A 14,125-nucleotide genomic window follows, 5' to 3' on the forward strand; every position below is an offset into this window, starting at 1 on the left:
CAGCCACCCATTTTGCCAGTTGCTAATATGCAACATTTGTAATTCTACATAACGTGGCGGCACGGTGACGCAATGGTTGGCGCTGCCACCTCACAGCGCTAGGGACCCGGGTTCAATACTGACTTCGGGTGACTGTCCAAAGGTGCGTAAGTTAGGTGGATTGCCCATGCTAAATTGATCCTTAGGGTCAGAGATGTTCAGGTTAGGTAGGGTTATGGAGATAGGGCAGGGGAGTGGGCCTAGGTCGGGTGCTCTTTTGAAGGGTTGGTGTAGACTCGATGAGCTGAATGGCCACCTCCTGCACTGTAGAGATTCTACGGATTCAGGGAAACAAACTTCAGTACTTGGTTCAATGGCTCTGCAGTTAAACAGAGCACTAAATGCGTCAAGTCGTCTAAAATATGCTTCAAAATGAAAATATCTTGTGAAGCCTAAAAGATGTAACAAATATTTATTCTGCTCGGCATCCAGAAGCATTTCTGTCAGCAGTTCCATGCTCTCTATAAACTTCTGCCAACAGTTTGACCTAAAGATGCTTTATAGTGCAAAAAAAATGATGGGAAATTTAAGCCCCAGTAACTTATGTCAATTGTTAAACTTACACCCTAATTTGCAAAAAAAAATTAAACCTCTTCCAAAACCTCCACCGTTACATTAACACAGCTGTGCCCTCCTCATGCCCAAGACCAGAGAATACAACTTTCTTGCATTCACACCATTTTGAACAAGCATGACTAAAACGTTGGGTGCAGAAGGGCACAAAGTTATATTTCTAACACCGCACTCTGATTTTTAAAGCGATCTTTACTCAAATTCTCTTCGCGGAGACCCGTCTATGTATTTTCAAAAGCGTCTGAATGAGATGCATTAAGGTCAGAAAAGCTTCAATGATTGCATTTTCTTAAGCACACTGCACTCGGTACACAGAGGAGTTGTGCGACAGTTTCAAACCCCAATTTCCACCCCAAACAAAGAGCGACTTAAAAGAGAGGCAGAATATGGTGTAAGCTCCACACGTCTCTCGAACTGATTTCTGCTCATCTTTTTAAAAATAAATTTATTAAAAAAAAAAAATTTAGAATGCCCAATTCATTTTTTCCAATTAAGGGGCAATTTAACATGGCCAATCCACCTACCCTGCACATCTTTGGGTTGTGGGGGCGAAACCCATGCAAACACGGGGAGAATGTGCAAACTCCACACGGACAGTGTCCCAGAGCTGGGATCGAACCTGGAACCTCGGCGCCGTGATGCAGCAGTGCTAACCACTGCGCCACCGTGCTGCCCTCTTTTTAAAAATAAATTTAAGAGTATCCAATTATCTTTTTTCCCAATTAAGGGGCAATTCAGCATGACCAATCCATCTAACCTGCACATAGAACATACAGTGCAGAAGGAGGCCATTCAGCCCATCGAGTCAGCACTGACCCACCTAAGCCCTCACTTCCACCCTATCCCTGTCACCCAATAACCCCTCCAAACCTTTTCGGTCACTAAGGGCAATTTATCACGGCCAATCCACCTAACCTGCACATCTTTGGACTGTGGGAGGAAACCGGAGCTCCCGGAGGAAACCCACGCAGACACGGGGAGAATGTGCAGACTCCGGACCTTGGCGCTGTGAAGCCACAGTGCTATCCACTTGTGCGGCCCTAAATCTTTAGGTTTTGGGGGCGAAACCCACACAGACACGGGGAGAATGTGCAAACTCCGCACGGACAGTGACCCAGGGCCGGGTTTCAAACCCGGGTCCTCAGCTCTGTAGGCAGCAGTGCTAACCACTGTGCCGGTGTCGATTTGTGCTCATCTTACACCCAGAGTTGTAACTTGTGTATCAGGAAGTGACGTTGTAAGTGTCAGTGTGGATCTTGTGCTCAAGTCTCTGGGGCGGGTTCGAGGTCACAGGCTGCAGACTCAGAGGCTGCAGAGAGTCAAATCCGTCCCTTCAAATGAAAAAAAAATACACCCTCAAGACCCTCAAGAAACAGAAGGAGATCCTCGGGATCCTGAGTCTGGGGATCCAGATAGCCAGAGACTGGATACAGATCCACAAGTGGAACCTGACCAGCCTGGTGGAGGAAGTAAGAAGAGACCTTCAACGGTGGGGCTCACTCCCACTCTCCCTGGCGGGGAGAGTGCAGACGATCAAGATGAACGTACTGCCAAGGTTCCTCTTCCTGTTTAGATCCATTCCGATCTTCATCCCAAAGGCCTTTTTCCAAAACGTAGACAGTCTAATCATGGCGTTTGTGTGGGGGGGGGTAAGAACCCGAGAATCCCAAAACAGACACTGCAAAGGAAAATCAAAGGGGGCTTGGCCTTACCAAACCTACAATACTACCACTGGGCAGCAACGGCAGAAAGAGTGAGGGGATGGGTACAAAAACCTGACACAGATTGGGTACAAATGGAGGAGGCATTCTGTAAAGGAACGACCCTCCGGGCCCTGGCTACAGCAGCACTCCCATCCCCCTCAACAAGATACACAACAAGCCCAGTGGTAGCGGCCACACTGAGAACATGGACCCAGCTCAGACAACACTTCGGGATAACTAAAATGTCCCCCATGGCCCCCATCTGCGGCAATCACAGATTCCCCCCAGCCATGCTAGATACCACCTTCAAAAGATGGAGGCGGGACGGGGGCACATTGACGGTCGGGGACTTCTACGTTGGGCGCAGACTGGCGACACTGGACGAACTGACGAGGAAGTGGAGGCTAGCAAATGGACAGGAAATGAGACACCTCCAAATAAAACACTTCCTCCGCAAAGAGACAGTGGGGTGCCCTGGGGCCCCAGGAAGCACACTACTAGAAGACCTGATAGGCACAAGGAACGAGAAGGGGGGGCTATGTGGGAAAATATACGGACAGCTACTGGACAGAGCCCAGACTCCATTGGACGAGATCAGACAAAAATGGGAGGACGAACTGAGGACAGAGGTAGGATGGGGACTCTGGAGCACTGAGCAGGGTGAACTCCACCTCCTCCTGCGCAAGGCTAAGCCTAATGCAGCTCAAAGTGGTGCACAGAGCGCACCTGACCAGAACCCGAATGAGCAGGTTCTTCCCGGAGGTGGAGGACAAATGTGAGCGGTGCCAGAGGGGCCCGGCCAACCACACCCACATGTTTTGGGCCTGCCCCAAGCTTGCTGGGTTCTGGACAGAAAAATGTGATGTGTATATATACAACTGTTTATAAATATGAGAAATGCCAATAAAAAGATTTTTTTTAAAAAGCAGAAGATGTCGTTCTGATCCTACCTGCTCGGTTATTGGAAACTGGGGTGGCCATCTCCATTTTGGCAGGCAGTGGCACCTCCCCCCGTGTGTTTGGTATTCTGACTGATGGAGGAGGCGCAACCTCGGGCACGAACATCTTTGGTTTGGGTAGTAAGGGAGGTGGCGCGGGCTGTGCTGCTGGCACCGGATGCTCTCTGGGCACAGCCAGCTCAGGCAAGACAGACGGGTGTTCAGTTAAAGACGGCGAGGTCCCCGAGGTGGGCGGGGCTCTCGGGGCATCACTACTTTTTCCAGAACCCACAGGGGGTGGGATGTCATCTTCGTTAATCTGCTTTCCCTTCTTCACCGATGCAAGCATGGCCTCTAAAGTCTAAAAAAATGAAAGATCCGTGTAAAAATTAGTGATGGAAAATTTTAAAAGCTAATTTTCCCATTCGTGACCACTATGGATCAACCTTCAATTATAATAATAATAATCATTATTAGTGTCACAAGTAGGCTTAAATTAACACTGCAATGAAGTTACTGTGAAAAGCCCCTAGTCGCAACACTCCGGCGCCTGTTCGGGTACACTGAGGGAGAATTCAGAATAACAGCACATCATTCGAGACATAGAACATACAATGCAGAAGGAGGCCATTCGGCCCATCGAGTCTGCATCGACCCACTTAAGCCCTCATTTCCATCCTATCCCCGTAACCCAATAACCCCTCCGAACATTTTTGGTCACTAAGGGCAATTTGTCATGGCCAATCCACCTAACCTGCACATCTTTGGACTGTGGGAGGAAACCGGAGCACCCGGAGGAAACCCACGCATACACGGGGAGAACGTGCAGACTCCTCACAGGCAGTGACCAGCGGAAAATCAAACCTGGGACCCTGGCGCTGTGAAGCCACAGTGCTAACCACTTGTGTTACCGTGCTGCCCCCCGAGTCATGTGGGAAGAAATCGGAGCACCCGGAGGTCAAGATAGTGGAAGTCTAACAGGCCACCAAAAGTCAGAAGGTTGTGTCCTACTTCTGAACTTTGGGATATCATCTAGGCTGACACCTCAACACAGTAGAAACATCGGGTTGCATTTAATATTCAAGTGGCATCACACCACAGAAACAGGAGTTTCCATTCTGACTCTTCAGGAAACAGACATGGTACCGTCATAATGCTTCGATCAATACTGCCTGCATTATTGGAAGGGGAAGACGAGAAACACCAGGTGAATGGTTCTTCGGGTCTAACCACTGCCAATCATGGCCAACTCCAGAATCCCGACTATATACATACAAATTAGGGGTAGGCCACTCGGCCCCTCGAGCCTGCTCCGCTATTCAATAAGATCATGGCTGATCTGATTGCAACCTCAACCTCACATTCCTCCCGACCCCCTATAACCTTTCAGACCCTTGCTTAATCCAGCTAGCTCTGCCTTAAAAACACTCAAAGGTTCTGCTTTCACTGCTTGTTGAGGAAGAGAGCTCCAAAGACTCAACCTCAGAGAAAGAATCCCATCTCATCTCAGTCTTAAATGAGCGACCTCTTATAACAGTGACCCCTAGTTCCAGATTCTCTGTTAAGGGGAAAGATTAACTTTGGATTGTTCTGGCAAAGCGGAATTACAGATAAAAACAGCTTCGTTCTATGATGGAAACTTTGATGGAATGAACCCAGCACAGACCAGGGATTGAACCGAAGTGGGGTGAGGGGCATCCAGGTCTCTATGGCACAGTACCATTTAAGCAGTTCTTTAATCAGCAGATATCTCAGACAATTAGTTAACATTTTTCATTAACCTTAAGGCCACGTTCGTATCTCCGAATTTTGGAGCTCTCGCCAGATTGTTTGGCATTGTTGACCGCAGATCTGTACATGTCAATCCTCTCAGCCAGAGTGCTCCCCAGTCCATCAGTAACTTCAGGTGTTGTATTGGACTGCAGTTAAAGACAAACAGATTTAAATTACAGCCAAGCGTCAAAGCAAAATACTATTGCATAGTATTGACTGGAATGCTATGACTGTGTCAAATTATAGACCAGGATTACTTGTAATTAAGTTCTGGAACCTAATTCCAAATTCAAGAGTACCCTCTCCAACATCTCATGTCCCTTTAAGAAAGGTTTAGTCTCTTATCATGTGACTTGTAGCACATTGGGCTGTGGCTGCGAGGTAAGAGGGGGTTTCAGTTTCAGTTTGACTGCTGTGGACTACAGAAAGAGAAAAAAGTGTTTGCCTGTTTCGCTCTGTTTTCATTTTAAAAGTTGTTCCAGCAAAAAGCCACATTGGGTGTGGCTCACTGCCTTGTTAACTTTAAAGATATGGTTGTTTTCCAGAAAAAGAGTTTGAATCTGTTTGGAACTGGATCAGAATTTCAGTAAAAAGACAAGTCCCGTTCAAGTGAGAATACAGTGTGCTGGGCCACACCGTTGAAAAGGGGTTTTGGTTTAATTGGATTTTGTTATTGAATTGGAACAGTTAAGGGGGAATTCATTAAGTGTTATATATCGATTACTGTAACTGTGCGGTGGCTTTATGTTTGTAATTGATAAAAATTATTGCTGTGTTTTTATATATATATATATATATATATATATAATATATGTGTGTGTTAACTACATTCTTAGAATAAACCTGGTTTGGATTAAAGTGTCTAGGAAGTCTGATGAATCAGACCTGCAGTGAAGGCTCTTGTGCTCATCCAAGCCAAATTCAGCATAAAGGTTGTAGGTCAGGTGAACTTCATAATATACTTTGGAGTTTCTAAGCCCTGGTCCATAACAAACAGGAAATAAAGATCCCAGATAAAATTAATCCAAGCACTTCTTCAAGTGGCACCTCCAAAATTAAGTGCAACATCAAGTTTGGCACAATGCTCGGCAATTTCGCCATCTGCCTGCTGTCTGCAAAACAAAGGTCCCTTTGGACAAACAAAGGAGATAATCATCGACTTCAGGAAGCGTAGTGGAGAACATGCCCGTGTCTACATCAATGGGAACGAAGTAGAAAGGTTGAGAGCTTTAAGTTTTTAGGTGTACAGATCACCAACAGCCTGTCCTGGTCCCCCCATGCCGATGCTATAGTTAGGAAAGCCCACCAACGACTCTACTTTCTCAGAAGACTAAGGAAATTTGACATGTCAGCTACGACTCTCACCAACTTCTACAGATGCACCATAGAAAGCATTCTTTCTGGTTGTGTCACAGCTTCATATGGAGCCTGCTCTGCCTAAGACCACAGGAAACTACAAAAGGTTGTGAATGTAGCCCAGTCCATCACGCAAACCAGCCTCCCATCCATTGATTCTATCTATATTTCCCGCTGCCTCAGAAAGGCAGCCAGCATAATTAAGGACCCCCCGCACCCCGGACATACTCTCTTCCACTTTCTTCCGTCAGGAAAAAGATACCAAAGTTTGAGGTCACGTACCAACCGACTCAAGAACAGCTCCTTCCCTACTGCCATCAGACTTTTGAATGGACCTACCTCGTATTAAGTTGATCTTTTCTCTACACCTTGCTATAACTGTAACATTACATTCTGCAGTCTCTCCTTCCTTCCCTATGTACGGTATGCATTGTCTGTACAGCATGCAAGAAACACTTTTCACTGTATACTAATACATGTGACAATAATAAATCAAATCAAAACAAATCAAGGAGAAAAATTCCTCTGAAGCAACAAAATTATATGGTCCAACAGAGGGTGGTTACTACGGCACTGGAGATGAGCAGCCCTGGATTTGAAAATCCCTTCTGGTTTTCTCAGGAGAAGCAAACAGCATTAAAACTTAAAAATAAAAAGGTGCTTGTCTGTCCCTGAGCAGGGCAATCTATTCCAATCAACTCTTTTCTCAAATGCTCAGATATTTTTGCCCGAGCGGCTGTCTAACTTCTTCTTAAATGCGCGTTGTTGAAGCTGTGGCAGACATTCGTTGCAATGCATTCCGTATCCCAGTAATTAATCATGCAAAATAAAACGCTTCTTGCCTTTGAGCTCATCCTGATTTGGGTGCTCCACTCCAAAGTACAGTAGTCTCATTGCACATACCATTAACTAAATTATCTTAGTTGCGGGAGATTTTCTTAGAACATGATGCCAACAACAATATAGAGATAAACCTTGGGGACCGGTAGCCCACAAGTAGAATGTGCCATTCTTTAAAGGAGAGAGACAAAAGGAAAATGCATTAATTACAGTAGGGAGGTCTTGTGGCGCACTGGGTTATCGTCTGCCTCTGAGCCAGAAACCCAGGGTTAGAGTCTCATCCCAGGACTTGACGGCCGAGGAAGGTGCGTCCATAAGGTGACCAAACAGGTTGAGTATCAACCTGTAAAATCCTTCCAACATATGCCAATCACTGGAGGTAAGCGCGGGCGGGAGAGACTCCTGGTCAGACACTCTTGGGTGTGGAGCGGCGTCCCTCAAGCTAGAAGCCTCTGGTGACAGACTAGTGACGTGTTCCAGGAAAAACCCACTATGGAATGAGATGAAAGTCTGCCTTGTGCTCCGCTACGGTGCGGAAAGAGACACAACAATTAATTAGAGTGAAGCACTGTGAAGAGAGTGCAAACTGCAAGAAACAAGCTTGATCAATTAATTCTCTTAACTGAGCGTGGAGATGGAGCCGCAACCTACCTGCGGGATAGAGCCAGAAGCGGGTTTACTTTCCACAGGGGATGGTACATTCTTATTCTGTCTATCGTCCTCCAGTACTTCATTCAGCTCAGCCTAGAAAAGCAATGGCTTCATCAAAACAGTGTCAAGATACCACACAGCCTCTTTTAACACACAAGCCAAACACTTGTCCTCTGAAACTCATAAATGGAAAGGAGCCGCAGCAAGTTTCTTCTTTACGTCAGCAGGTGCTGGTTCGGAAAGTAGTCAGAACTTTGAAAAATAGAAAGGGTTCTATTCCGATGGGACATTCTTGTAAATGCCTTCTTGTAAAGTTCCTTCGTTTTTTTAAACTGTCGCTCACCCAACCCTGTACGGAAAAGCAAACTTCCAGTGGAAGCCGGAAGCAAAATACGGAGAATGCTGGAAATGGGGAATGAAAACAGTAAATGTTGCAGACACTCAGGTCAGGCAGCATCTGTGGAGAATTCTGACAGAAGGCCACAGCTTGAAACGTTAACTCAGTTTCTCTCTCCACTGATGCGCTGCCAGACTCGCTAGGTATTGCCAGCATTTTTGGTTTTCATTTTAGATTTCCAGCAGAAGTTAAATTTGGAGTGAAATAGGAGTGGAGGGGTTTGCGCTCGGCAATAATTTGCCGTTCTGGCTGAAATGGCAGTGGGAAGAACCAAGAGTCGCTCTTCATCAATAAACAAAGTCCCACAGTCCAAAGATGTGCAGATTAGGTGGCTCGTCCCTGCTAAATTGCCCTTAGTGTTTAATGGTTAGGTAGGGCCTAAGTATGGTGCTATTTTGGAGGTCGGTGCAGATCCGATGGGCCAAATGGCATCCTTCTGCACAATAGAGATTATATAAGAAAGTCTCTTCATAGCAAACACTGGCAGTAAAATGCATGAATATGTTCATAACATTAACGCAAAGCCTTACTATAAATAAAACTAAATATTACATTAGCGCCAATTCAAAGCATTGGGAAGTAGCATTTAGGCTCTTTCGTGTCTTCAGGGAAAGTAGTGTGTGCAATACTGAGCCAGCCGCACCAACAAGGTCCCAAGTTTAGTCTGTAAAAGCCCTCGTGTGTAAAACATGAAATCAGGTGCACACTATTAAAAAAGTTAAGTGCACAATGGTTCCATTGTATTCCACAAGCCTTTGATAATATCATAATGCCACTGGAAAGCAACAATAGTAGGCACACTTCACATCACATTTCAATGGTTAAAGGAGGCGGTTTGGTTAGTTGAGTTGGCGAGATTGGAGGGCGCGTGATGCAGAACGATGCCAATGGTGCGGGCTCGAACCTCCATAACGGCCGTGGCAATTCACGGAGCCTTCCGTCCTCACCTTGCCGCACCCCTCAATCTATATCTGGACGACAGACTCTCTCCAAGGGAGCGATTTGCCTACGGTCCTTTGTGTTTAATTACCTAAATGGTTAAAGGATTTGAATACTAGACTACGGACATTTGTCGGTGCCGATGTTAGGAATGGAATCGGGAATCAGCTAGCCTGGCTGAAGCAAGGGCTTATCACCAGTTTTGTTTCCCATCTCGAGCACCAGCAGTAGCACTGGCTTTCGGTGCAGTGTTGAGCGGTAAAGGTGCTCACGTAACACCATGACCTTCCCAATTGCCCGCCAAGTTGGAGAAAAGAATGTGAAAGCAGCCAATATAATAAATGTTTTTCAAAGTTATTTACCATCAAGTCTGCTTCGTCATCATCATCCACATCATCATCATCAGCTTCTTCATCGAGGTCCTTCATACACAGAGCAGCCATTCTCTCAATATCTTCCATTGGGAGCGGGGCTATAGAAACAGAGGCCTGGTCAGCACTAGGCATTATTTGCTTTGAGTAGCTTTGTGTATTGGCTTTTCCACTCCCCACTCAAGAAGCATGACAGGATTGAATTGTAATTGAATTATATTTGAACTCGGTCCCTGTGCTTTTGGGGTCCGGGTTCAAATCCAGAAAGGCTGATAGAAATTTGACATCTATCTTTACTGTCTGTTTGCCCTAGCTGAAATAAATCTGAAGTAGTTTCAATTTAATTCCCAAGTGGGCCCAACTGCAAACTGCTCTCAATTCCCCACATGTCCACTCCCTCCCTTTCAGGAGCTCCTTCCAACCTTTTGAGAAAATCTTTGGGCATCTGTCCTAATATCTCTACGTATCAAATCATAGAATCCCTACAGTGCAGAAGGAGGCCATTCAGCCCATCCAGTCTGCACCGACCCTCCGAAAGAGCACCCCACCCAGGCTCACTCTCCTGCCCTATCCCTGTAACCTCACCTAATCCTTGGGCACTAAGGGACAATGTATCATGGCCAATCCATCTAACCTCACATCATTGGACTGTGGGAGGTGTAGCCACTTAAAATGGCCAACTCCCGATCTAAAATGGCGAACGGCAAAGACTGATGGGAAAGTCAGCCAACAGGACAAAAACGAGCAACTGCAGGTTGGATGTGTATTTACCTCTGGAAAGGCCAGACAAGATCGATACCAGCAACCATCAGCATAACAAAACACCAGCCATCTGCATACTAATGAGCAATCCCCGGGAACAATAAGCAACATTTAGACACACAAAGCAAAACCAGACTCTTTGGCGCCAGCAGAAGCCGACACAAAAGGAGGTGAACGACCACCTCAAGACCGCCCATCGATCGGGGAACCGCTCCAGCATTGGAGAAAATCGAACCAAGTGATTGGGACAAAGTCCAATCACTTGGAACCAGGTACAGGGTCCGCCCCAATAGGCGGGAAGCCCCTGGGGACTATAAGAATTGAACCCCAAGTTCAAGGCGCTCTCTTCAGCTCTCTTCCAGCTCTTCCTCAGCTCCAACTCTTCAACAGCCGCTCAAAACTGTAAGTCTTACTTCAACGCTCGCTACGAGATAGGCGCTCCTAGCTATCAATCTGTACCAACTTCGAATCCCGCAGGCTCAGAACCCGAACGAAAGGCCATTCGTTTCCCTGACCTGGTGGGCCAGTTCCAAGTTAAGTATTGGCCTGTTAGCTGTAGAAGTAGCTTAGACGTAGAATTTGTACATGAGTAGTAATTAATGTGTATAATAAATGTGCTTTGATTTAAATCTTACTAAGCGGTGTATTGGATTATTGATCATTACTCGGACTTGAATCACGTGGCGGTATCAGAAAGACATCTGGCGACTCAAGAGCAAAGGTGATAAAACAGAGCAATTAAACTAAGGCAAAGTTAGCAACAGAGGAAACCGGAGCATCAGGAGAAAATCCATGCAGACACGGGGAGAACGTGCAAACTCCACACAGTCACCCAAGGCCAGGACCCTGGCACTGTGATGCAGCAATGCTAACCACTGTGCCGCCCCCATCGAATTATGTTTCTTGGCGCTCCTGTGAAGGGTCTTGGGACACACTGCAATATTAAAGGCGCTATAGAAATGCACCTTGTTTTTGTAAATTAGCAGAGTGGCAATGGTTGCTGACGGAAAAGAAAAAGAACTCAGGCTTCATGCCTTGAGGACAGCTTCAAAAAGCACTGTCAGGTGGAAAAGAAGATGCACACTTGGTCAGGGAGTGCCAGCTACGGGCACCAAAAATGTTTTACCCTCAGCTTATTCAACAGATAGATCAAGGGGGGGGAGAAAAGAACACTTCTGTGAATGGCATCAATGCCATACCTTATAAAGGTTCCAGGGGATATGGTCCAGCAGACCCACTTGCCCGTTCCTTTTGCAAACTCTCGCCTTCAGCTGATTCAATAGGATTCAACACAAGAAGCAAAGAAAGGTTTGATGCAGGATTATTATTTTTATAAATTTAGAGTACCCAATTATTTTTTCCAATTAAGGGGTAATTTAGCGTGGCCAAACCACCTACCCTGCACATCTTTGGGTTGTGGGGATGAGACCCATGCAGACACGGGGAGAATGTGCAAACTCCTCACGGACAGTAACCCGGGGCCGGGATCGAACCCGGGTCTCTGCGTCGTAGGCAGCAGAGCCAACCACTGGGCCACCGTGCCGCCAAATACGGGATTATTGCGAGTAATGACACAGCATAGGGTTAATGCAGTCAGGAGAGATTTATTTTTATTTTTGAAACAAGAGAGATTCGGCCAGCAAGACTCAGCTTCAGGAAGAGCTAACGGACAGGAAGCCTGCCGTCTCGTTGGTCAGGAAGGGAGGACGTTTTTAAAAAGAAAGACAAGAGACAGCAGACAGGTTATCGAACCTGATAGAAATAACTGCAAAGAACAACAATGCAAATATTGATTCCAAATAATGCATAAACCACTTTGAATTTGTACAGCCATACTGAGTATTCTTTGTATTGATCATTGCTGAAAACCATTGAATCATAGAATTCCTAAAGTGCAGAAGGAGGCCATTCAGCCCATCGAGTCTGCACTAACCTTGCGAAAGAGCAGTCTAACCTAGGCCCACGCCCTATCCCCATAACCCCACCTAATCTTTGGATACCATGGGGCACGACCAATTCACCTAACGTGCACTGTGGGAGGAAACCCAAGCTGACACGGGGAGATGGTGCAAACTCCACACAGATAGTCACCCAAGGCAAAAATCAAACCCGGATCCCTGGCGCTGTTAGGAAACAGTGCTAACCACTGTGCCACATAGCAGAAGGTTGAGCCACCAATTGTGAAGTAATTACAAGCAATTACAACAGTGACGTTCAAGAGGCTGGAACTGGAGGAGTGCCGATACTCGGATGTTGTAAGGTTGCAGGCGATAGGGAGAGATCGAGAGGGACAAGGTCATGGGGGGATTTTAAATTCAAGGAATCGCTTACCCGAGAGCCAATACAGGTCATCGAGCACAGAGGCCATGGATGAATGGGAGTTGGTGCGAGTTAGGAGACAGGCAGCAAAGTTTTGCAACTTGCTGAAATGTGGGTTACGGTTTTTAAACTCCCCCAAGCTTCTAGCTACAAAAAGATAAAGAGAAGTAAAACGTGCCCCTAAACAATATTTCCATCTTTTTGGTTCCATTTAGTTTAAGGCCCAGAATTATTTTATTCACAACTCCTTTCAGACACTGTGCTACCTTTCCAGTCCCTGTCGGAACTTGCGATCTTTGCCACTCTGCGCTCCCCTCAAACCCATAGGTGAGGCCTGATTTGAAAGGCCGGACCATTCATTCTCTTTCTTTTGACAAAACACACTGTGCAAAAGGAAACTAGAGATCAGGGGCGAGATTCTCCGACCCCCCGCCGGGTCGGAGAATCGCCGGGGGCTGGCGTGAATCCCGCCCCCGCCGGTTGCCGAATTCTCCGGCACCGGATATTCGGCGGGGGCGGGAATCGCGCCGGTTGGCGGGCCTCCCCCCCCCCACCCGCGATTCTCCGGCCCGGATGGGCCGAAGTCCCGCTGCTAAAATGCCTGTCCCGCCGGCGTAGATTAAACCACCTACCTTACCGGCGGGACAAGGCGGCGCGGGGTCCTGGGGGGGGCGCGGGGCGATCTGGCCCCGGGGGGTGCCCCCACGGTGGCCTGGCCCGTGATCGGGGCCCTCTTTTCCTTCCGCCTTCGCCACGGTCTCCACCATGGCGGAGGCGGAAGAGACTCCCTCCACTGCGCATGCGCGGGAATGCCGTCAGCGGCCGCTGACGCTCCCGCGCATGCGCCGCCCGGAGATGTCATTTCCGCGCCAGCTTGCGGGGCACCAAAGGCCTTTTCAGCCAGCTGGCGGGGCGGAAATTCGTCCTGCACCGACCTAGCCCCTTAAGGTTGGGGCTCGGCCCCCAAAGATGCGGAGCATTCCACACCTTTGGGGCGGCGCGATGCCCGACTGATTTGCGCCGTTTTGGGCGATAGTCGGCGGACATCGCGCCGATACCGGAGAATTTCACCCCAGGTACGAAGTGTAGTTTAAAAGCCGGGTCTCGATGAACGCTTGACCCTACCTGTGACAGCTCCGGGAAAGGGGCACTCATCTTTAACATCATCTCACATTTGAAGGGTGGGAGTATTTACTGGGATGCCATCAGATTACAGACCTTTTCCTTTTGGTTTGCCTCTGCCAGCTGGCTGTTCTCCAGTAATCGCTGCCAGTTCTGCTTCCAAATCAGCATCGTTCTCATCACCGTTCACATCCATCATCATACCGTCTGGTGAGAGGTCTATCAGCAATCCAAGCTGTGAAAACATACATTTCCTTTGAATTGAGTGATCAGGGGGGCAGCATTTCCACATTGCGGCTGAACAGAGCGTAACCCATTAAGTTTTTCGGGGAAAAAAAATTC

General features: G+C 47.3%; 1 protein-coding gene across 1 annotated transcript in view; it reads right to left on the reverse strand.

Annotated features, from left to right (window-relative positions):
• Positions 1-14,125, reverse strand: part of cc2d1a (coiled-coil and C2 domain containing 1A) — a 104,287-nt gene that overhangs the window by 62,431 nt on the left and 27,731 nt on the right. The window contains exons 2-6 of the mRNA XM_072491120.1: positions 13,880-14,018; positions 9,572-9,681; positions 7,874-7,966; positions 5,035-5,172; positions 3,266-3,614 (exon numbers count right to left, since the gene is read on the reverse strand). Of these exons, the coding sequence (XP_072347221.1) occupies positions 3,266-3,614; positions 5,035-5,172; positions 7,874-7,966; positions 9,572-9,681; positions 13,880-14,018 (829 nt within the window). The remainder of the gene's footprint in view (positions 1-3,265; positions 3,615-5,034; positions 5,173-7,873; positions 7,967-9,571; positions 9,682-13,879; positions 14,019-14,125) is intronic.

Source organism: Scyliorhinus torazame, chromosome 27, assembly GCF_047496885.1.
Source record: "Scyliorhinus torazame isolate Kashiwa2021f chromosome 27, sScyTor2.1, whole genome shotgun sequence".
Taxonomy (NCBI): domain Eukaryota; kingdom Metazoa; phylum Chordata; class Chondrichthyes; order Carcharhiniformes; family Scyliorhinidae; genus Scyliorhinus; species Scyliorhinus torazame.